The following is a 25,439-nucleotide window of genomic DNA, read 5'->3' as shown; positions in this document are numbered from 1 at the left end:
TGTAAAATACTGGATTTCCTGTCACTATCTGTCCCAGTGACAGTGTTCACCAAAATAAATAGAGAGGGTGAATCACAGACAGCACTTAAAAACCAAAACAAAAGTTCGAACCCTTCCACATTCTATCCAAGGGTGAAATAATAACCTTGGCTGTAGATAAACGTTAATAATAAACTAAATCTATCCATTCAGTTGTATCCGACCCTTGGCGATTGCATGGACTGTCACTTGTAAGCGACTTTTTCAATGAATTCTCTTAGCACTTATTTTACGGGATAGGTTGCCAGGTCTTTCCCCAACCCCTACCATGCAGGAAATCTCACATGGCCAGGGATGAAACTAGGACAATTTAGACAGGAGCCAATTAACCTACCAGCATGTCTTTGGAGTGTGGGAGGAAACCAGAGTACCCAGAGGAAACCCACACGAACACAGGGAGAACATGCAAACTTCATGCAGGAGGTGCCATGGTTGGGAATTGAACCCATGACCCAATTACTGCAAGGCAGAAGTGCTAAACCCTAAGCTACTGTGTCGCCCAATAAACTAAATGATACATACCAAATACATGTCCTTATTCCTTAGCTCTACATGTCCTTCCTGCTTTATTTTAGATGGAAATAGCTATTCTCAAACAGATCACATATTGTATAAGCCTTTAACTAGTGGGGTTTTTTATATTGACTTTTCTCCATAAATTTCAGTCCAGCCACAGGTCTACATGACCAGGAAACCTTATACCTCTGACATAGAGGTTATCTGTATGGTGAATGGCTTCTATCCAAAACCAATCAATGTAAGTTTGTGGAAAGAGAACAAAATGGAGGATGTGATGTCAACTGAAACTCTACCCAATGGAGATGGAACTTACCAGATAAAAGTGTTGATAACTGTAAATGTTCGAGAACAGCAAAGTGTCTACTGCCAAGTGGAGCACAGCAGCTTGAAAGAACCTCTAATAGTATATCTGGGTAAGTAATCTGTAAAGTACTGGAATGTATAAATTTGCTAGAAAAAAATAATAGAAATTATAACATTGGGTAAATATGGGTGTAGGCAGGTACAGGCATTCTTCCCGTTTATAGGCAGAACTGTGCCAATGCTACAAGGGAAAAGGAGTCTGGTGGGAGAGTGTCCCCTTAGTGCTCTCTGGGAAGATAGGCTTCTGGTTTGATGCCAAATTCCCGAAGAGTTCAGGCATCCATCTTAATGAGGAAGCCTTTAAATAAGGGATCCCATGTCATTTGGGCATGTTTTGAACAAGTGGCAGGGTAGGGAAAGACACCCCCTGGTTAGGGACAGTGCTTAGCATAGGGAAAGGTTCCTGACGAGTAGGGAACACTGAAGAGCATTCTCAGTATCTCTCGTAGTGAGCAAATTCAACTGTGGGTATATAAGGAACCATAACCCCTCCAACAGAGGCCATCCTCTGGTAACCTTACCGTGAAGTCACACTGCAGAAGTTTTACCAAAACTGATACATTGTCCAGTGTGTGCTAATATTATCTTATTGTGATCACTATAAGACTAAATAAAGGCCCTTTGTGTGTGGCTCCTCCCGAGCAGGTACTTTGTCTTGTACAGTGGCTGTTAAATTCACAAGAAAAGAGTTGACAGTTTGATAATCTATTTCACCGGTGTCATACTGGCGGCCCTCCAGCTGTTGCCAAACTACAAGTCCCATGAAGCATTGCAAGATTGACAGTTACAAGCATGATTCTCAAAGGCAGAGGCATGAAGGGACTTGTAGTTTCGCAACAGCTGGAGGGCTACCAGTTTGACACCCCTGATCTATTTGTTCTGAAATAGCAGGAGGGTCTGGGCTCAGTGAAGCTAGTATTTTTTGGTTATGTAAAGGAGCAGAGGATGTACAGATAGAGTGGCACAATTAGCAAGATTGCTGACAGCTTGCAGAGGAGAGGGGTAGCAGAGGCTATGCAGGCTCTATGTGCATGATCCATCATGCTCCCTCTCCTCTGAGCTTTCAGAACTGCCATCTCCATCATTTACTGTGGTCAGATGGTAGGGGAAGGGCGGAGAAGCCAGCTATCCAGCAATGCTGCTCAGGAACTACAGCATAGGTTTAAATTGGGACAAGTGCTATGTGAGCAGGTTCCCCTGGGGGATTTAACAAACCTTTTATACTTGTGGCGATACTTCTTTAAAGTTTATGAGATTTTAGTGATTGGGTTCACATACCTTAAGCGGACTTCATGTAATATTTTTCTATTTAACGGTAGCTGTTGTTCTCATTTGGCTCGGCATTACATTTTAACTTTTTTTTAACTTGTTTTATCACCTCTGCAGATAAGGAACATCACACCCCGATCAGACAGGTTATAGGAATAACAGTTTCTGTGGTGTGTGTGGTTGGACTGGTGTGCTTTGTAAAGTTGTATAAAAAGCGCAGGTAAGACATCATCATCAAGAGATATAAATGTATTATGGTGGAAAACATCCCTTGGAATCCATAATCATTACTAAACACTAGAAGAATGACTTCACAAGATCATCCCTTTGATTTTAATTTTCCACCCAAATTAAATTTTTTTAAATATAATTTTATGTGCAAATTACATTTTTCAGTCTGTAGTGAATAATATTTTTCTTTCCTTTTAACCATTTCTCTGCCAGCCCCTGTGTTCCACTTTTAAACCCAGCTGGCCAGACTATTTTGCAATATTTCCATTGCTTTTTTATTTCTACCTTACAGCTTTTAGAATTTGTAAAAGACCCCCAAACCATATATTTTCTGAAAGCACATAAACAGTAGAATAAAAAGGTGATGCTGATTTTTAAGGTTCCGCAATATTTTCTCAAATGTTTATCAAAGCAATATTTTCTCCTAAAATACACTAAAATCACTATTAGCAGATAAAAACACAGCAAATTTTATAAAGTTCCTGCTAAATATAAAAATTTAACCTGTATTGAGTTAATAAAAAAATAAATATTTGTCAATTTTAAATTGCGCCTTTTTGTAACATTTTGGAAATCAAACGTACACAAAAATGTAAATAACCAAATCTCTCTCAATCTGAAGGTTTTAAGTTTTTACTTACAGCTTTCAGAATTTGCAAAAGACCCCCCCAAACCATATATTTTCAGAAAGCACATGACTAGTATGATAAAAAAAAAAGGTGATGCTTATTTTTAAGGCCCCTCGATATTTGCGCAAATGTTTATAAAAAAGGTATTTTTGCTAAAAATACACTAAAATCATTATTAGCAGATAGAAACACAGTACATTTTACAAAATTCCTGCTAAATACCTACTAAATAGAAAAGACTAACCTGTATTAAGTTAATTAACAAATATTTGTCAATTTTAAATTGCGCCTTTTTTGCAAAATGGTGAAAATCGAACGTGCACAAAAATGTACATAACCAAATCTCTTTAAAAATCTGAAGGTTTCCATTTTTCATCTACAGCATTCAGAATTTGTAAAAGCTCCCCCCAATCATATATTTTCTGAAAGCACGTGATCAGTAGAATAAAAACAAGGTGCTGAAAATTTTCGCTGAAAATAACTAAAAATTATTTTTAGCAGATGCAAACACAGCAAATTTCCTACTAAATATAAATGCCTAACCTATATTAAGGTAATAATTAACAAATATTTGTCAATTTTAAATTGTGGTTGGGGGCAACAAAATGGGCGGTTGAGCTGTGTTTTTGCCACCTGCCAAATGCCCCCCTTAAGTTGCAATAGGCAGTGGACAAGGCGATGATCCCATCATGCTTCAGAAGCAAGGGAAATTTAGAAGCATTAATCTAATGTCTAACTCTACCCTTTATTATGTTTTTTCTCTTTTTATTTTTTTTACAGTTTATTTTTTTAACTAAATATATTTTTTTTATATTTCCAATATTTTTTACATCTTTTTTGGGGGGGCGAGGCTTTGGAGGGACATCAGTGGCCTAAACAGATCTCTAATGTCTCTTTTTTGAGACAGACAGTCCCTTTCTCTGCAGCCTGAGCTGCACTGAAGATTAAATGAGATAGGAGTCTGTATAGACTCCTTTCATTGATAAAATGAAGCAAAGTTTCATTTACAAGCTGACAAGTAGTAAACACAATTTAAAGTTATCACTGACATATAGTAAACACAATCTGTCAGTAATTACAGTGGTTGTAAAGGCTCAAGGTTTTTTTTACTTTCATGCATTCTATGAATGAAGGTAAAAAACCTTCTGTGTGCAGCCCCTTCAATACTTACCTGAGCCCCATTGTGATCCAGTGATGTACACAACAGCCTCAGCTGTCCCGGGTCATTGCCTCCTCATTGGTTGAGACAGTAAGCGGGAACCATTGGCTCCCACTGCTGTCAATCACAGCCAGTCAGCCAATGAGGAGAGGGGGGGTGGGGCCAAGCCACGGTTCTGTGTGTGAATGGACACATGGAGCAGCGGGTGCCCCCATAGCAAGTTGCTTGCCGTGGGGGCACCCAACAGGAGAGAGGGGCCAAGGGAGCTTATGGGGGACACGAGAAGAGGAGGATCCAGGCTGCTCTGTGCAAAATCACTGCACACAGTAGGAAAGTATAGACATGTTTAGAATCGGTTTAATTAATACAGAAGTGACTGATTGCTGTCTATATTCATTGAGGAAAGGAAGGGGTCTGGAAAACACATGTTTACCAGCCCCCCCACTCTCAGGAAAGGAAGGGGGGCCCCCCTCTCTAAGCCCCCCTCTATCAGTGGCTGCAGCCGGCAAGAGGGGAAGGAGGGAGAGCCAGCTAGCAGCTGCAGAGAGGGGCTCCCTGACACAACAGAGGTGGGAGGCACTAAAGGGGAGGTCGGAGCAGTGGGGGAGGGGGGCATCTGGTCTTGCAGTTGGGTCCCTCTGTGGCTGCCCTGCAGCACTGAAAGTCGGCAGGAGAGGCAGAGGAGGGAAGCTGACAGCTGCAGGCCAGCCAGAGAGATCGCGGTGTGCAAGGGGGGGGGGGAATCGGTTCCCGGGGGATGGCTGAGTAATTAGTTCAGGAAGGGTAAGGCAGTGTTAGGGACAGTTAGAGGGAAGGTGGGGGGGGGGGATTTTACCTTTTAGAACAGGCGGGTGGAGGGACGGAAAACACAGGGCAGAAAAGCGGTGGTGGAGGTGGTGGGGGTGTCCCATTTTAGGTGAATAGCTCTGATCAGCGGCTTGTTAGCAGACTCTACTGAACATTTCTGCTATAAATTCATGGCCACTGAAGTGACCACAAGCCTATAGCAGAGGAGGAATGCATGTCCTTACAGCATACGACTGGCCAGCTAGAGGCAGTGGTGTAGGTCCATATGCAGTACAAACCTGGCAGTGAAAGGGTTAAAGGATAAGTTTGCCTTTGGGAACATGTTACATATTGCACCTGTTTTTGGGGTGTTCCAGCTCCCGCAGCCGCTCCCCAATCTCCCCCTCCCTGTGACAGCAAGCTGGGGATCTTCTCCCCACACCCACTGTCACTATTTGAAAAGAGTGTGGCCATGCGGGACTTTGCCCACAGGGCTCCAACATTCATTCACAAAAAAAAAGAAACTAATGGGGGTTGTAACCCTACCTCACTTGTTGTGGAATTTAGGCAAAGACCACTTGTGGGACAGAGGATTCTGACACAAGAGTGGAACACTCTGATTTATCAGAAAGAGTTGCCAGCTCCTTGATTTCAGATGGCACTATTTATATGCTGGAGCAAGCACATAACTGATCAACAAGGTTTACAGACAGTGGCGTCCCGAGGCAGGTGTGGGGGGTGCGGCCCGCACCGGGTGACACCTACCGTACAGGGTGACACCGGACCCGTTCCACGAAAAGGTAAGTTGTAAAGCAAGCCGACCATCCCTGCAGGATGGATCCGATCCATCTTGCGGGGATCGTCAGCTTTCTTTACAACTTATCTTTTCGTGGAGCGGGTCCGGTGTAACCCCGTCTAGGTTGCATGCCAACGATCCCCGCAGGATGTATCGGATCTGCGGATTGGGGAGCATAATGGATCAGACTCCGATCCATTATGCTCAATCCGCAGATCCGAACCATCCTGTGAGGATCGTCAGCATGCAACCTATACGGGGTGACACCGGACCCGCTCCATGAAAAGGTAAGTTGTAAAGAAAGCGATCCCCGCAGAATGGATCGGATCTATGGATTGCTGAACATAATGGATCGGAGTCCGATCCATTATGCTCAATCCGCAGATCTGATCCATTCTGCGGGGATCGTCGGAAGGGGTGTCACCAAGTGTTATTGCACCGGGTGACACCAACCCTAGGGACACCCCTGTTTACAGCCATTGAAAAGTCTGACAGGAGAACTCATTCAAACAGATTTCTAAATATGGAATGTTGCACTGCAGATAATCAGGAAACAAGAATAACCCTGGACCATATGGTTTATGGCAATAAAACATTCATACCTTCCTGTCGTCATGTTATGTCAAGAACTTCCTAAGACCAAGGGGTCTCAGGGAGTTGATGTCATAGGCCTGAATCCTAATGCCTTAACATCTTCCCGCCCGGCCTATTGCAGATTGACGGCCGGGTGGGACACTCCTCGTTGTGACTGGGCATCATATGACGTCCTGTCAAAACAAGCCGCTCATACGGCCATGGGGCCGGGCAGCAGTGCAATTTGTCACCGGCTATGTCCACGGGACACAGCCGATGACATATCACTACACCGGCTTGTTGCCAGTGTCATGTGACCGCTGTGCCCAATCACAGCAGATCACATGTCAGTTGTATACAATTGATAGCTTCCTGTCATGCCATCCATTGTATACAATTATGTTGTTAGCTGTGACTGGTCAAGGCAGTCACATGATACAGACAGGGCCAATCACAGCCCATCTGTATCATGTGGTCAGCTTTGCCCAATCACAGCTAATCACAACAAAAGACTGAATGAATCTGTTTCATTCAGTAACAATGATTGCAAATATCAATGAAATACATTGGTATTAGAAATCATAATGTGTTAAAAAAAAATCCTGATCACTTGCCTGATCACTTGCCCCAGAGTAGTTCCATGTCACTATGGTAACATTGTATTTATTTATTTATTTCAGGTACCTTTATAGCACCGTCAATTTACGCAGAGCTTTTACATATATATTGTACATTCACATCAGTCCCTAACCCTCAAGGGGCGTACAATCTAAGATCCCTAACTCACATTCATATACAATTGTATTGCTTTGGTCACAATGTGCTGATAAATAAAATAGTAAAAAAAATTTAAAATGTAATAAAAAATAAAAAAAAAATAGAAACATTTGAAAAAAAATACAAATTCAATTACTATTTTTATTTTCACCAAATAAATGTAGCAGAATACATTTTGACCTAAATTTATGAAGAAATGTTAATTATTTGCAAAATTGTGTAAGAGAAACGAAGAAAAGTGCGGTTTTTTTTTCAAAAGTTTCAGGTGTTTTTTGTTTTATTTAGCAAATAAATAAAAAAAGAAAGCTCTTTTTGTGTGAAAAAAATTATAAAAATTTCATATGGGTACAATGTTGCATGACCGCACAATTGTCATTCAAAGAGCTGAAAGCTGAAAATTGGCCTGCGCAGGAAGTGGTTAAAAGTTCCCTGTATTGATGTGGTTAAGCAGCAGTTATGAAGCCGGTATAGTTATGTATCTCTTTGATACCTGCAATCATGTTCTTGGACAAGCTTTGATGCATGGCATCGTGGTGATCGGCCTAATTGAATTATCTGTCTAGATAAAAATGCTGCAATGTGTTCCTGACCAGCGATTTGAGCTGAAGAAGCCATTTGGATGAGTGGTGAAACATCTTTAACACTGCAAATCAAGTCCAGTGGAATGTGATCAAGTACTACTAGCTATACCATGACCTGGAGAAATGAAAACCTTTACAAACAACCTATATATTAGCTCACTAAGCAAATTGGGCAAATATGAGTCCAGAACATCAAATCTTCAGCAGAGCAGATTTGAACATAGTTAGCCATCATCACACATTCTATTGTGCAATCAGTTGACAGAAAAGAGGGATCCAATATTTGTTTTTTTAGAGTTGCTTGAGCATCACTCTGGTGTATTTTTATTTTTTTTTATTCTAGAAAGATATTTTAACCTGCTAAATGACACCTAGTAACCCATGTTGTTTTTCATATTAAACAGAAGATACACATCCATCGCAGGAATGACTATGAACCAACTCTCCTGAAAAAGAGATGAGAAAAATTGGTGATCTATGTCAGACAACAGACAAGAACTATCCACACTTTCACAGCAACTTAAACCACTAATAAATGTTATTATGTGAAATATGGATTGTATAAAAAAATATAAAAAAAATGCTATCAATTATTAATATATAAACAAAGAAAAGAAAAGAAATATGACCACAAACCTCTGTTGATTACCTTTAACAGGATTTTAATGCCGACCTTAAATTTGCTTGAAAATAAATAGCAGTGACCTCTTTATTACTAGAAACGCCTGCTTAGAGGCAAAGTGCAGCAGTTATTATATGCTGGAGTTCTTAACAAATCTAAAACAAATCCAAAAGGATACTAAGATCCAAAAGGGAATACACCTCTCATGTATTTAGACAATATTTTTTAGCTCGGATTTCAGCTTTCCAAGTTACGTAGAAGATGAAGCCTGTTGTACACGATGTGCCTGGAATACAAAGTTGCAACTGGTGTAAATGAATAAAAAAGTATAATAAAATGTGTACTCAAGATAAAAAACAAAAAAACATTTGTAAGAGAGCAGTCGGTATACATGCTCCCTTATGACAACATTTTTTTTTATCTTGAGGACACATTTTATTATTTTATTTTTATTCTTTTTATCTTATTATATTATTTTATTTTTTATTCTAGTGCTCTTTCGGGTTATGTATGCCCTTGTGTTCTCAATATATATCGGTTATAATATTCAACTAAATCAACATATTTAGTACTTTATATATTATTATTATACAGTGTTTATATAGCGCCAAAAGGTTTGCTCAGCGCTGTACATTAAAGTGGGGGGACAGTACATGAGACAATACAGTAACAATACAATACACGAGGGGTTCAAGGGCCCTGCTCTTTTGAGCTTACAATCTAGGAGGGAGGGGGTAGAGGTACAGGAGGAAGTGGCTGTAGGGGATGGAGTGGTATGAAGAGTGGAGGAGACCGGCTGTTAGGTGAGGGTGGGGTAGGCTTCCCTGAAGAGATGGGTTTTCAGGGTGCGCCTGAAGGTGAGGAGGGTGGGTGACAGTCTGATGGATTGGGGTAGGGAGTTACAGAGGATGGGGGAAGTCCTGGAGAAGTCCTGCAGTCAGGCGTGGGAGGAGGAGACCAAGGAACTAGAAAGTCGGAGGTCTTGTGAGGAGCGAAGAGTACAGGTAGGGTGGTATATGGGTATCAGGTCAGTGAGGTAGTTTGGGGTAGCGTTGTGAATGGCTTTGCATGTCAGAGTTAGTAATTTAAATTGAATGCGTTGGGCAATCGGGAGCCAGTGAAGGGATTGGCAGAGGGGGGTGGCAGAAGTGGAGCGGTTGGTGAGGTGGATGAGTCTAGCCGCTGAGTTCAGGATAGACTGAAGCGGGAATAGTCTGTGAGAAGGGAGTTGCAGTAGTCCAGGCGTGAGATAATAAGGGAGTGTACGAGTTGTTTAGTAGTGTCTGGGGTGAGGAACATACGTATCTTGGAGATGTTGCAGAGGTGGAGCCTGCATGAATTTGATAGTGATTGGACATGAGGTTGGAAGGAAAGGTTTGAGTCCAGGGTGACACCTAGGACTTTGGCTTGCGGGGTGGGATTGATGGTGGCGTTGTTAGTCGTAATAGAGAGGATGGGGGGGGGGCTCGGGCTGGGGGGAAAACTAGGAGCTCTGTTTTGGAGAGGTTTCACTCATTAAAAAAAATTTTGAGTTTAAGTTTGGTTTTTATGTTCTTTTTCTCAACTGGTATAAATGCCAGTAGTAGCAGTGCAAGTGTGCCCAGTGAGCATCAAAGAGCATCGAAATTTGACTGGTGGTAAGACAATAATAAGGTCTGTTGAGTCCCAAACTGTGTGTGGAAATTAGAAAGTCATGCTGAAAGCAGTGCCACCTTCTTTCATCCAAATTGTGCAAGTCAGTGACAAAAACATAAGATTTTGTCTGTTAGGTCGAGGTGACCTTCTGTCTGTACAGTACATGCGTCTTCAATGGAAGACCACAGGTTGGACCGAAACAGCTCAAAGCGGGACATCTTGAATCCCTTTAAAGAGGACCCCCTGGTCCCTTAAAACCTGACTGGGGGGGATATAAACAACTACACTTACTTGTATCCTTGTGCATTTTTATTCATACTCTGAAATGAACTGGACCTTGAACAGGAACCAAAAACAGGCAAACTGCTCAGTTTAATACTGTTTATTTTACCATTGCTATTGTCAATTTTGTAATAATTTTTTCTGTACAAATTGTCTTATACTTTTTTTTCTTCATTAAAATGATCATCAAAAAGGTTACCCTGAATCTCTGAGTGCCCTAAATATTAAATTAAAGAATCTTTGAAGAAATCTACCATATTTTGTACTTTGCGCATTCCTTAATGGCTCTGGTGACTGTCAAGGTGTGTTGACATTCCTAAAGTCTTTAATCGCTTCAATGGATCCTGTGAACAATTCATGATTCCAATAAAATAGACGGTAATGGTTATTGATTAGGTGTGTAAAGAGTTAACTGTGGAGTTAACTGACCTTGGTGATGATCTCTCCCAGTTGGCTGGCACTTAGATTGTTCCATTGCAACCTAGAAAATATGGTGAATGCTATTGCCATATTCTGGTGGCAGCGGTGGGATCAGAGACGGCAGCTGCCATAGTTGGTGCATGACCAGGCCTTCGAAAATACTCCGTTAAGGTGAACTTTAAAGGAAATTAAATGTCATGTCAAGCTACATTTTAATCAACCAGTTTAGACGCAGGCAACTGGTTTATCCTGCATGTGTCCAGGCTTAAAAGAAATGATGAAGTGCTAGCAATATAGTGCAAAAAACAAGAAATAATAATATGTAAAAGAAAGCATATATACAACATATAAAAAACAAAATACATTCGTCACGTGACAAATATAACAGTGCAGTGAACTCTCAGTGTACTGATCCAAACGGATCTCATAAAGTGCTGCTATATGTGAAACAGGTAAAACCTGTAGCCATAAAAGTGGACCCTTTTTCCTGATGGGGAAAAAACCACACACACCAGCCTCCCCCTGTCCACATATGGGGGACTGATAATAGATGATTAAGTGACCCCTCAGGGGGTGGACACACAACTCAATGTAACAAATGCCAATAGTGAATGATACAAACAGTACCATACAGGGGCAGACTGACCATTTGGAAACTCGGGCACTGCCCAAGGGCCCGGGGTCAGTAGGGGGCCCCATGAGGTGCCCCTGGTACCTTTTTCATAGGCTTTTTTGAGTTTGGGCAAGGACACAGGGGCCCCATGATCCCCTATTGCCCGGGGGACCCATGAGTTGTCAGTCCGCCCCTGGTACCATACACTATAATACATACACATGCATAAACATAAATGTCCAAAAAGCACTAAATGTCAATGCACGAGTGCATGTAATCAGTATAAACGTCCAAAATGCAGAGTAACTGCAAGCCAACAGACTGGTACACGTGATAAGGTGATCTTCACTATTGGTGACAGGAATCCTAAATGGCAGAAATGCCCCCTCACCTCCAAGCAGTGACCACAAGGGCCAGCTCGCCTTATAGATCTCACCACGATTCCAGAGCACAGGCCTTGTCCAGGTAAAGATGTTGCATAGGATCCTTCCCAATCATAATCTCAGGTCACATTCCCATCAGAGCCATGCCGACAAAAAGAACACCCTGTCTCACCTGTCGGTGCATTATCCACATCATACTGGATACCTTTTAAATATTGTATTTACCTAGTGAAATGAGGTCAGGTGATAGCAGCTTCTCGGTAGTTTTTTCCATTTTAGTGCAGTCGGTTTTTTATATCGTGTCCAGGTGTTGTCCTTCACACAAGAGCAATAGACACACATACAGGGGCAGACTGACCATTCGGGCCCTTGGGGAATGCCTGAGGGCCCAGAGTCAGTAGGGGGCCCCATAAGATGCCCCTGGTACCTTTCATAGACTTTTTTGGGTGTGGTTTGAGTGTGGGCAAGGACACAGGGGCCCCATGATTTCCTATTGCCTGGGGGCCCCATGAGTTGTCAGTCCGCCCCTGCACACGTATTACCATAATGCTAATATTTTACAGAGCAGAGATCTCTCGAGTCTCTAGTGTAGAACTACTCCTTCTAGGGTAGTAAAGGATAACCCACAAAGTAGTTCAGGCAAGTGTACATCTCTGAATGCCCCCAGTCTACTCTCCTCTAGCTTCTGGGTGCGTCCACTATCATGACAGGATCCTTGGAGTGTAGTGTGTTTATTAAGTAGGGAACTTGTGGGGAGCTGCAGTGTGGTGGATGTAGTAAATACACAGATTCCGGCTGTAGCAAAATTTGATACTAGAAACCTGTATTAAACAGAATGCCAACATTACAGGCACTCTGACGAGAGGGCACCGCTAAGGAAATAACTCACAATTCAGTGTAGTGCCTGTTTCACAGGGTGAAGGCCAGCCTGGTTGGTCCAGTTCCAAGAGGGAAGCTCCTTTCCAGGATAGCGAGTCCCTAAGCTTTCCCTCCTCACCATGAACCTTTCCCTATCGCTAGATACTTTCCCTAATGAGTGGGGTCTCTCTCCATACACTAGCCACACTCCAAAAGCATGCCTAAACCCAGGCGCAGGGACTTAAATAGACCCTGCTGACCCAAGATGGCCACAAGGGTTACATGGATACAGCGTAGCAAACCAGAATGCTGCTCCATTGACCCATAGAGAAACATTGGGGTTGATTTACTAAAGGCAAATAGACTGCACTTTTCAAAGTGTAGTTGCACTCTGCAAGAGCAGTTGCTCCAGAGCTTAATGAATGAGCAAAAGCTCTGCTGACTTCCATCATCCAATCAGGTGCAAGCTAAATGCTGTTTTTTTATTTACTTGCATGTGATTGGGTATTTTTTGCAAAGTGAATCTTTACCTCATTCACTAAGCTCCAGAGCAACTGCTCTTGCAGACTGCAGCTGCACTTTGCAAGGTGCACAGTCTGTTTGCCTTTAGTAAATCAACCGCATTGTTTCTCTTGGACTTCCTCTCCAGGCTAAGGTGCCACTTGGTATGAGCACAACCTGCATGGCAGAAAATCAACCGCACCTATTTACACACTAGTAAAGTATTTCTTTTAGAAACAATGTAGCTGGGTAAATCCCAGCTCCCAAACCCCAAATTCTTGTGTACCCCTGACTCAACTTAAGATCTTCATAAAAGCAGCAACATTTCCTTTCTTCTACTTAGGGTATATGGCTCTGTAAGAACAGCCACGGTCTCCTTTCTCAGGATGTAGTAGATCGTTCTCTCTCTAGACTATTTGGTTCCGTGGGACAGTATGAACAGGAACCTTCCTCTGTAAGCAGTGAATCCTTATTTCTTCTGCCTAGTTCTCTTTAAAGAGGATTCAACACAGAAGAATTTCAGTTCACGATTCTCCCTCTGGGCAGACATCTTTTAACTCAGGTTCCTCTGGACATGCATGAATGTTCACGTAACAGCACGGCTCATGAGTCCTATTATCACATTTTTTCTCTTAAAGTAGTACTAAAGGATTTCTGATTTTTACTTTAATGCATATCACAGCATTAACCTCCTCGGCGGTATGATTCTTTCCGATTTTTTGTGCTAAAAGTAGTACCATTTTTTTCTATGGAAATATGTACCGTATTTTTCGCTCCATAAGATGCACCTGACCATAAGATGCACCTAGGTTTTAGAGGCGAAACACAAGAAAAAAAAATATTCTGAACCAATGGACTGCGGACACAGTACAGGAGATGACCAGAGACTGCGGACACAGTACAGGAGATGACCAGAGACTGCGGACACAGTACAGGAGATGACCAGAGACTGCGGACACAGTGCAGGAGATGACCAGAGACTGCGGACACAGTGCAGGAGATGACCAGAGACTGCGGACACAGTGCAGGAGATGACCAGAGACTACAGACACAGTGCAGGAGATGACCAGAGACTGCGGACACAGTGCAGGAGATGACCAGAGACTACGGACACAGTGCAGGAGATGACCAGAGACTGCGGACACAGTACAGGAGATGACCAGAGACTGCGGACACAGTACAGGGGATGACCAGAGACTATGGACACAGTACAGGGGATGACCAGAGACTGCGGACACAGTACAGGGGATGACCAGAGACTACGGACACAGTACAGGGGATGACCAGAGACTGCGGACAGTGCAGGAGATGACCAGAGACTGCGGACACAGTGCAGGAGATGACCAGAGACTGCGGACATAATACAGGAGATGACCAGAGACTGCAGACAGTGCAGGGAATGACCAGAGACTGCAGACAGTGCAGGGAATGACCAGAGACTGCAGACAGTGCAGGGAATGACCAGAGACTGCAGACAGTGCAGGGAATGACCAGAGACTGCAGACAGTGCAGGGAATGACCAGAGACTGCAGACAGTGCAGGGAATGACCAGAGACTGCTGACCTTTGGGGAGGGAGGGGGAGCGGGTACCTGAATTTGACAGGTACCCGCTCCCACTTCCGCGGAGTTGTCCTTCCCTCTTCTTCCCGGGCCGGCTTCTGTGACAGCCGGGTGCCCACTGCACATGCGCGAGAAGCGCTGCGCTTTGTGAATGGCCCGGCGCCTTCTGGGACCTGTCATGTGTCCCAGAAGACACTGGATCATTCACAAAGAGCAGCACATGCGCAGTGGGCACCCGGCTGTCACAGAAGCCAGCGCGGGAAGACTGTGCAGCGCTGGAGCGAGGAACAGGTAAGGTCCTGCAGGAGACAACAGCTGAGCGGCCGGCCCGGTATTCTGACATGGTGGCGGCAGAAATACCGAACCGGCCGCTTTATATTCGCTCCATAAGACGCACTGACATTTTCCCTCCTTTTTTGGGGGGAAAAAAGTGCATCTTATGGAGCGAAAAATATGGTAGTTTTTTATTGTAGGTTGTAATTTTTAGGAATAACTCACTGAAATCTGTCCAAACAAGAGTCTATTAAACATTCCGGATATGATAAAATTTGAAACACAAAATCATAAATTATAATTTAATAAATAATCATAAAAAATAATATAATAATAATACATTTAATTCAATAATATAATCAAACCAAAAACACTGAAATTTGAAATACAGAGGCAAATTCGCACATCGCTGAGCAAAGTCGCAAAATCGTTTTCAGTGTCTGATGATGATTTTCCCCACGAATCATTATCACTCAATTCTGCAAGTGGTTCTGATTTACTATCGCTGTTCTAAAACCGCTTTTGACGTAAAGGGACGCTTTTTGGAAACCATGGACTTTTCCAAGTTTCCAGGCAGAAAGAACATTCAAAATGCAGGCAGGGCACAGGACAAAGCAGTAGGGACAAAATATATGTGAAATGCATTGAAACAGCAATGACAGCAAAAATGACATTTTTTAAAAATTTCAAATTTCCCGCCGGTTCCGGCACCCGTACGTCCCGACGTCACAGGGACCGGAACTCAGAAGCCGGATGCCGGCATCGGCCGGAGGAGATGGCCGGGGATGCTGCAGGGGACACACCGCGGGAGCGAAGGACAAGGTAAGTGCTGCAGGGACCCCCTGAGCAACGCCGCATGGTAAGCCCGAGTGTAGCTCGGGGTTACCGCTCTTGCTATAGAAATTTTACCCCGAGCTACACTCGGGATTACCGCTAAGGAGGTTAATGCAGCCTCACCTATTTTGGATATCCTTTTTCCTATAAATGCCCTTTCCTCTTGTGCTGGTGGATCTTATGATTGCTGTCTCCTCTGAGCTTGCAATTGCCTTCTGCTAAAGAAACACCTGTGTGTGCACACTCCTGTCAGGTTCCTTAGCAGGGCTGTGTGCATCCATAGACAAACCACGGCCCTGCTTCGTCCTCCTCCTAGCAGTTTAACTGACGGCAGCCGATCCCCAAGGTGACGGTGGTGACAAGGACAGCAGTTAAGTGTTTGGGAACAAAGGAAGGGTAACACATGTACTGGGGTGTTTTTACCGTAAAGTGGAATTCCAGCTTAACCCTAACTACTCTTAAAAATGTCCCCCTACCCCTTCCTAACATTACGCACCTGTGTAGGAAAAACTTATATATTTATCTATTTTCAGGCTGCTCTGGTCTAGTCACATGATCTGGTTCCCTCTGTGCAAGCCATCACAGAGGAGAAGAGGGAGCACTGACAATGGATGGGCCATTGGAATCTGTGGGTGATGTCAATGCTCCAGGCTCTACTAGCCATTTCCGGGGCTCTCTCTCCTCTGCAGCTTCTCTACTGGCGCATTCCGCTGCCCTCTGAAGCACGCGCACATCACTCCCATACTTTCCAACAACCTGCTAACCGCCAAAGCTAATGGCCACTACTAAGTGCACCTACTACTCGACCTCTCCGCGGCTTTCGACACAGTCGACCACCCCCTCCTCAAAAAACTACACTCCCTTGGCTCTCTCCTGGCACTCATCCTACCTATCACAACACTCCTTCAGCGTTACCTATAACGCTACCACCTCCCCCTCACTCCCCCTCTCTGTTGGGGTCCCTCAAGGCTCTGTCCTCGGGCCTCTTCTCTTCTCCATCTACACCTCCTCCCTTGGCCAACTGATACACTCTCACGGCTTCAACTACCACCTCTATGCCGACGACACACAAATCTCAAATAGCCTACTGAACGACACACAAATAGCCTACTGAACGACATATCAGATTGGATGTTGCTCCACTTCCTTAAACTGAACCTCTCCAAAACTGAGCTCCTAGTTTTCCCCCCAGCCCACGCACCCCCCCCCACTGACTTCTCCATCACATCCAACAATGCCACCATCAGGCCCACCCCGCAAGCCAGAGTACTTGGTGTCATTCTAGACTCCAATCTGTCCTTCCAGCCCCAAGTCCAATCGCTAACAAACAGAAGCAGACTCCACCTCCGCAACATCTCTAAAATTTGCGTATTCCTAACCCCAGAAACCACTAAGCAACTCATCCACTCCCTCATCATATCACGACTCGATTACTGCAACTCCCTCCTCACTGGCTTGTCTCGCCACAGGATATCCCCGCTTCAGTCGATCCTGAATACGGCGGCCAGACTCATCCACCTCACCAACCGCTCTGTTCCTGCCACCCCCCTCTGTCATTCCCTCCACCGTCTTCCGATTGCCTAACGGATCAAATTCAAAATGCTAACACTGCCGTACAAAGCTGTCCATAACTCTGCCCCAAACTACATCACCGACCTGATATCCAAATACCACCCAAAACGCACTCTCTGCTCCTCACAAGACCTCCTTCTCTCTAGTTCCCTGGTCTCCTCCTCCCATGCCTGCCTCCAGGACTTCTCCAGGGCATCACCCATCCTCTGGAACTCCTTACCCCAATCCATCAGACTGTCACCTACTCTCCTCTCTTTTAGGCGCACCCTGAAAACCCACCTCTTCAGGGAAGCCTACCCCGCCCCGATCTCCTCCACTCTTCCTACCACTCCCTCCCCCACAGCTTTTCCTCCCGTACCACTATCCCCTCCCTCCTAGATTGTAAGCTTCAAGGAGCAGGGCCCTTGAACCCCTTGTGTATCACACTGTATTGTTATTGTACTGTCTCATTTATTGTCTCCCATTGTAATGTACAGCGCTGAGCGAACTGTTGGCGCTATATAAATACTGTATAATAATAATAATAATAATGCAGCTGCTACTTGCTGACACGGGAGATCATATGACCAGAGAATGTGTGACGGAAAATAGTTAAGTATATCCACTTGCCAACCAGTCACGTACCTGGTACGTCAACAGAACAGAACAGAACAGATGGTTGGCCTTATTGCAATAGCAATCAGAGCTGCTTACTAGCCGCTTGATTGCTATTATTAGTTCCCTGGTCTCCTCCTCCCATGCCTGCCTCCAGGACTTCTCCAGGGTGTCACCCATCCTCTGGAACTCCCTGCCCCAACCCATCAGATTATCACCTACTCTCCTCTCCTTTAGGCGCACCCTGAAAACCCATCTCTTCAGGGAAGCCTACCCCACCCCCTGCTAACTTGCCGACCTCCTCCACTCTTCCTACCACTCCATCCCCCACAGCTATCTCCTTCTGTACCACCATCCCCTCCCTCCTAGATTGTAAGCTCGAAAGAGCAGGGCCCTCAATCCCCTCACGTTTTGCATTGTATTGGTATTGTTCTGTCACATGTTCTGTCCCCCTCTGTAATGTACAGCGCTGAGCGAACTATTGGCACTTTATAAATACTGTATAATAATAATTACAAGCAGTAGGAGGGGATGTTCCCCTTCTTCTACTGCCTTCTGCAGCTTTAAAGGGATCTTTCATCACACTGGGAATCCTGATCGACCAGCTGGCACTAACGTTGTCTGTTCACGGAGCCCAGATTGGCTTTGTTGACTCTGGTAAATAGTAAACCGGAAGAAAAAAAAAGGAATCAATCACACCGATCTTGCTGTGATTGAATGCTTTTACGGGCAGAGGAGGGACTTGGGGTCTCATTGACCCTAGATCTATCCATAAAGAGTACCTGTCACAGGCCTTTTACTGTCACAAGGGATGTTTAAATTCTTTGTGACAGTAATAACAGTGATTTTTTTTTTCAAAGCGACAGTTTTAAAAAAATTAAATAAAAAACATTTTAAAAAATTAAAGTGCCCCCGCCCCCCCCCCATGCTTGCTCGCAAAGGGAAACGCATGTGTCAGACCAACACACACGCAAACAGAAATCGTCCCACAAATGTGAGGTTTCACCACGAACCCCAGGTCAGAGGCAGTAATTTGAACACCAGGCTTCCTCTATAAATATAAAGTGGTAACCTGTAAAGGCTTTTAAAGTGTAGCCCATAGATAGCAAAAAATGGCGTTTGTCATCGTTGCATGGACGTGTGCAATTTTAAAGCGTGACGTTTGGTATCTATTTACTCGGCATAACATCATCTGTTATATTTTATGTTTATATAATACATATAATTGGGTTATGTATTGCGTTTTTTTTTTTGCATTCAAATTAACCACTTCAATACCGGGCACTTATACCCCCTTCCTGCCCAGGTCAATTTTCAGCTTTCAGCGCTGTTGCACTTTGAATGACAATTGCGCTGTCATGCAACACTGTACCCATATGTAACTTTTGTAATTTTTTTCACACAAATAGAGCTTTCTTTTGGTGGTATATAATCACCACTGAGTTTTTTATTTTTTGCTGAATAAAACAAAAAACACCTGAAACTTTTGAAAAGAAAAACTTTTTTTCGTTTCGGTTGTACAATTTTGCAAATAAGTAACATTTCTTCATAAATTTAGGTAAAAATGTATTCTGCTACATTTCTTTGGTGAAAATAATAATAATTGAATTTGTATTTTTTTTCAAATGTAATATTTTTTTTACTATTTTATTTTTCAGTACTGTGGCCAAAGCAATACAATGTTACCATAGTAATATTGAACTACCCTGGGCAAGTGATCAGGAATGTATTTCATTGATATTTGCAATCATTGTTACTGAATGAAACTGATTCATTCAGTCTTTTGTTGTGATTAGCTATAATTGGGCAAAGCTGATCATATGATACAGATGGGCTGTGATTGCCTTGTCTGTGTAAGCCGTGTACCGGGGTGGGCTCCCCAGGATACAGTGAAGTCACGAACGAGGAAAGCAACCCCAACACCAGCTTTTGCCACAACAGAATTTTACTTAGATGTGGCAAATAAACACAACCCCAAATGCTGCAATATACAATATATTTACATACACCCAGCCCAAAAGCTGAGACCTTTGTGCTGCACAGCATGGCGCCTTCTGATGGATGAAGGTAGAGAGTTTAGTAATGTACCTACTGGCGGGCACAACTAAGCTGCCACACCTTACCTGTTATTACCCTATAAGAGCAGGAATCAGTGTATGGGTGTATGGTATGGGCTAGCCTGCGGTGCAGCACAACAGCTTACAATCTTAAATAAATCTACAGTATTCCCTCTCCCATAACTGATCCTATAGCACGTGCCTGAGTATTCCTTCTGAGCAAAACGCCAGTCTGGCTTGAGTTTTTAGGATTTTATCAGTTCTCCAATGTGAAATGTCACTTTAAGTTGTGGAGTCCTTCCAATGATCAGTAACAACACTTGTGGCCTGACACAAACAGAGACCCTAACTAACTATAGGCCTGGACTCAGTCTCTAGGCGCCAACACTGAAAGGAGGTGCGTGCACAATTCTTACCGACTCAGGTCTGTATTGCAGACGCTGATGACTCTGAACAGAACAAAGGTCTCTCCACTACTTATGCAATGTTATCAGCAATGTATGTTGCTTTGCTCCTCTGTCCTCATCAGATTCCTGGCAGAAAAATCTTCCCCTTTTTGGACAGGATTAGCGTCCTGAACACCATAAGCTTCACTCAATGGGATTTCTGATTACGGAGGGCAGTCTTCACAGCTGGATGGCAACGAATTCTCCGATCACACAGCCCCCCTTCTCTCTCTCAAGCATGGCTGCTCTCTCTCCTTTTTCCTGTTCACTCTCCAAGTGTAAAAACCCCACCCCTTCAGGAATAAAGAAATCTCTATGCAGTCTGAGGCTGTGTTAGAACAAAACAGTGACATCTTGTGGCTAAACTGCAGGATGTCGGTCAGAACGTTTTTAATTTACTTCAGTCAGTGTTCAAACAATGAAAGCTGTTTCCCATCTCACATCTGTATCATGTGACTGCCTTGACCAGTCACAGCTAACAACATAATTGTATATAATGGATAGCATGACAGGAAGCCATCCATTGTATACAATCAACATGTGATCTGCTGTGATTGGTCAGAGTGGTCACATGACACTGGCAATGGACCGGTGTAGCAATATGTCATTGGCTGTGTCCCGTGGACACAGCCAGTGACAGAATGCGCCACTGTGCGGCCCTGCGGCCGCATGAGCGGCTTGTTTTGACAGGACGTCATATGTCGCCCAGTCACAACGTCGAGTGTCTCGCCCAGCTGTCAATCTGCTATAGGCCGGGCGGGAACGTGTTAAAAAAAGTGTATTTTTTCCAAAAAAAATTTGCTTTTGTGGAAATTGTGTGACAAAAAAAATTGCAAAACACACCAATTTATTCTCTAGGGTCTCTACTTTAAACATATATAATGTTTAGGGGCTCTAAGTAATTTTCTAGCCCCTAAAAATATTGGTACATGCAAACAAACAGTGCCTGAATAGGTCTGGTCCTTTAGTGGATGTTCAGTACATATTTCTTACATAGGTTGGTAAGTAAAAGTGTTAGTAGGAGAGTGGGGACAGTTTTAAGAGTAGTTAGGGTTAAGATGGAATTCCACTATAAAGTAGGTTTAAAGGCTCAAGATTTTTTCCTCCATGTGTTCTATGCAAGTAGGTAAATAACCTTCTGTGTGCTGCAGCTTCCCCCCCCAAAAAAAACTTACCTGAGCCCCAAATCTATCCAGCAATGTCCTGGGCCTCTCCCTTCTCATTGGCTCCCGCTACTGTCAATCACAGCTAGTAAGCCAATGAGAAGATAGCAGGGGACGGGGCTGAGCCGCATCTGTGTGTAAATGGACACACAGAGTAGCGGCTCAGGAGTGAGCCTGCTTGGGTGCCCCCATAGCAAGCTGCTTGCTGTGGGGGCACAAGGCAGGAGGGAGAGGCCAGGAGCACCTGCAGGGGACCCAAGAAGAGAAGGATCGGGGATGTTCCGTGCAAAACCATTACACAGGGCAGGTAAATATGACATGTATGTTATTTAAAAAAAAATCTGCCTTTACAATCACTTTAAGGTAAAAAAAAACACTCCAGTATGTGAGTTACACGACCCCATCCCCAAACACTTACCTTGTCACCATTGCTGTCTTGGGGATCGATTGTCACCGTTCATACTTCTTTGGTCCTATGAAGACACTGGAGCAACAGAGACACCTGATGTCATCAGTCAAACTGCTGGGAGGGGGAAGGAGGTGGGAACAGGGGCATGGCTTGCCTACGGATGCACCCAGCTTGGTTATGGAAATTGATGGGAGTGTGCACACACAGGTAGCATTTTTAGGTAAAAAAAGATAAAAAATAGGTGAGCTTGAGCCTCTTCTGCTATATATTAAAAAAGGGAGGTCTCGTTAATTTTACGGTTTTGATATAACAAATAAAATGATCAGTGTTAAATGATATCTAAACCCAAGAACAAATAGCACACTTCACGTCCATGAAGTACCTATGCTCACTCACTGCATTGCTTCTATAGATGGAGCCATGGTTGTCACCCAGCCTGAGCTTCAAACACGTCTTTCCTCTTTTGTCTCCATTGCATTGGAGTTGAGGGAATTGGTGGTTTACAGAAGGAAGATAACATTGTTTAATGCTTTCTGTTAAGGTATTACTAATCCCAGGACCCTGCATTCATAATATCTGGTCTCCCACAGTATATAGAACATGGAAATGCAATTATTTTAGTAAACATAAACTGCTATATACAGTACCTTTTCTCATCAGCAGTATATAGCAGTCTTGTGACTTCTATCAGTGTCTAGCCGAGCACTGGTTACTCTTGTAGGAGGAGTTTTGATTCTGCTCTGACTGTCCTATGAGGCTGCATGACCCCTGACCCTCTGTCTGGACAGTGCTGATTGGCCCTGTGCCGATCACATGCACCCACCCAAAGAAAAAAGAAAGACTCTCTAGCAATACACACTAAACCGAGAACATTCAGAGTGCTCTATAGCTCTGTTCTATTAGCAGATGTATTGTAGAAGAAGGGGAGGATCAGATAAGACAGGATCAAACAGCCTTTTTACACCATGCGGCAGATTAACCCTCTTAGGTCCCACAGTGAGTATAACAAGCATGCTTTCCTGCGTATAGAGACTGATTTTACTGTTGTAGGTTTAGTAACACTTTACGCTTATGGAAAGTGACATGGACACAGTAGGGGGGATTTACTAAAACTGAATGGTGCAAAATCTGGTGCAGCTCTGCATAGAAACCAATCAGCTTCCAGGTTTTTATTGTCAAAGCTTAACTGAACAAGCTGAAGTTAGAATCTGATCGGCTACCATGTACAGCTGCACCAGATTCTGAGTGCTCCCGTTTTAGTAAATCTCCCCCACAATTTCTGGTAAGATCAACAAGTATTTTCTGTGCTTTCTGAACATGTTTTTAGTCTAAAAAATGAAAACTAATGCAGCCATCAAAGGACACGTAAACTGTAATAATTAAATTTTGTCCTTAGGTTTAGATTAACTTTAGGGCAGGTGAGGTCTTTCGTGTGACCCTGATTTATGTTTCTACCAATAGACACCTACCCAATATCCAGCTGGTTGCTCACAGTTTAATAACAAGTGCCGTACACTTCTAGATCTGTACTTCCTCCTCCACAGTACAGTCAGAAGAAGACTTTCATTTCCTGAAAAATTATATTTGAATTATTATATAAATTATTATTTCCTACAGACATTATTTCTTACAGACATTTTGAAGAAGAGAGATGAAGGTTCTCATCCCATCCCTTATATTTTCCCTTCTCTCACTACTGAACAGTACAGCTCAAGGTAAGGAAATGACATGGATCTGTTTTTTATTAATGCAAAATATATTTATGATAACTTTTATTATCAAATACATCAATGTGTCAAAGGCACCACTCTGCAATGAATGTGAGACTGCAAGATTCTAGAATACAGTTGCTAAGTGGTTAGCCTTTCCACCAGGTAGCACTACAATCGTTGGTTCAAATCCCAATGGCACAACCTGCCTGGAGTTTGCATGTTCACTCTGTGCCTGTGTGGGTTTCCTTCCACATGCCAAAGATATGCTGGCTGGTAAATTGGCCCTACCATGTGTATGTATGAATGTGAGTTAGAGACCTTAGATGATTTAATGCAGAATATACAGGGGATTAGACAAAAAATGGAAACACATGATTTGCAGGTGTGAGAGTGACAAGATTTTTTCACGTTGGAAGCAGAAGTGATGTAACATTCTTTTGCTTCCGCTGTGTGACGAGACACCTAGCTACCAGGTGGGAAGCCTCAATTCCGTCATTCATTGCGTGCGCTGCTAGTAATACGGAGTCATGTCAGAGCTTACTGAGCTTCAAAGAAGCGGTTCATTTCCATTCAACCACCATAGAGGACAGCGGGCTGTGTGTGTCCACTCTGCAGTAGCAGAGCGAACACGGACCTGTCATTTGCTTGCTCAGCGGGGATCAGTGGAGAGATCCCCCGCTGAGCAAGTGGATCCGCTGATGGGTCCGCCCCGTGTGAAAGGGGCCTTAGACCTCTCTAGTGTTTGCTATTTACCTGTATTTTGATGGACACACAATTTTCCTTTTATGAGTCCTTAGAATTTAGAAGCAGGAACACATTGCTGACTGTGAAGTTATCTCTCACACAGCAGCAGTAAATCACAGCTCTTAACTTTTGCCACATTTTGTTATGTGACATCCTTATTTCAAAATGGACTAAATTATTTTTCCTCAACATTTTACAAACAATACCCCATAATGACAACGTGGAAGAAATTTGTTCTGAAATCTTTGCAATTTATTAAAAATAAAAAATGAAAAAAATCACATGTACATAAGTATTCACAGCCTTTGCCATGACACTCAAAATTAGGCTACGTTCACACTAGCGTTGTGTGCAGGCGGCAGAGAGGCATTTGAGAAGCATTTTTACTGCTTCCCAAATGTTTTGGACAATTCTGCACATTGCAGCACATGGTGCTGTTCTAACGGGAGCATTAGCGTCACGTTGCAGCAAAACAGACGCCTCTGGTCGAGTCAGGAGGCACTGAAGACTACTATTTTAGGTGCGGTTGCGACACGGTTGCGGGGCATTTGCGGAGCAGTAACACCATATAAAACTTCATTATAGGCGTTTGTGGGACGTTTTTAATGCTCGGCAAACGCCTAGCAACCGCCGCTAAACTGCGCATGCGCCGTTTGCGGAGCGTAAAAAAACGTTCCACAAACGCCGGACCAACGCTTGCCAAACGCTATAGGGGCGTTTGGCAAGCATTGGTAAAACAGTCAAGTGTGAACGAGCCCTTAAGCTCTGGTGCATCCTGTTACCCCTGATCATCCTTGAGATGTTTCCACAGCTTGATTGGACTCCACCTGTGGGAAATTCAGTTGATTGGACATGATTAGGAAAGGCATAAACCTGTCTATATAAGATCTCACAGTTATGGGCCATGTCGGAGCATAAACCAAGCCATGAAGTCCAAGGAATTGTCCGTAGACCTCCGAGACAGGATTGTATCAAGGCAGAGATCTGGGGAAGGGTACAGAAACATTTCTGCAGCATTGAAGGTCCCAATGAGCACAGT

General features: G+C 43.6%; 2 protein-coding genes across 2 annotated transcripts in view; both read left to right on the top strand.

Annotated features, from left to right (window-relative positions):
* Positions 1-716: 716 nt before the first annotated feature.
* Positions 717-9,035, top strand: LOC149449036 (T-cell surface glycoprotein CD1b3-like). The gene is made up of 3 exons (XM_089693909.1): positions 717-971; positions 2,308-2,410; positions 8,127-9,035. The coding sequence occupies exons 1-3, from the start codon at positions 722-724 to the stop codon at positions 8,170-8,172; spliced, it is 399 nt and encodes a 132-aa protein (XP_089550035.1). The 5' UTR covers positions 717-721; the 3' UTR covers positions 8,173-9,035.
* Positions 9,036-23,596: 14,561 nt separating this feature from the next.
* Positions 23,597-25,439, top strand: part of LOC149449035 (antigen-presenting glycoprotein CD1d-like) — a 28,585-nt gene continuing 26,742 nt past the window's right edge. The window contains exon 1 of the mRNA XM_089693908.1: positions 23,597-23,659. The gene's annotated coding sequence lies outside the window, so the exon portion shown is untranslated. The remainder of the gene's footprint in view (positions 23,660-25,439) is intronic.

The sequence above is a fragment of the Staurois parvus genome, unplaced genomic scaffold, assembly GCF_062004578.1.
Source record: "Staurois parvus isolate SC_StPar_1 unplaced genomic scaffold, SC_StPar_1.0 ptg000640l, whole genome shotgun sequence".
Classification (NCBI taxonomy): Eukaryota; Metazoa; Chordata; class Amphibia; order Anura; family Ranidae; genus Staurois; species Staurois parvus.
This window is presented reverse-complemented; position numbering and strand designations above follow the sequence as displayed.

Coding starts and splice junctions, on each gene's coding strand:
- LOC149449036 (XM_089693909.1), top strand. CDS start 722: ATGACCAGGAAACCTTATACCTCTGACATAGAGGTTATCTGTATGGTG. Junction 972..2,307: donor ACCTCTAATAGTATATCTGG/GTAAGTAATCTG, acceptor TCACCTCTGCAG/ATAAGGAACATCACACCCCG. Junction 2,411..8,126: donor AAGTTGTATAAAAAGCGCAG/GTAAGACATCAT, acceptor CATATTAAACAG/AAGATACACATCCATCGCAG.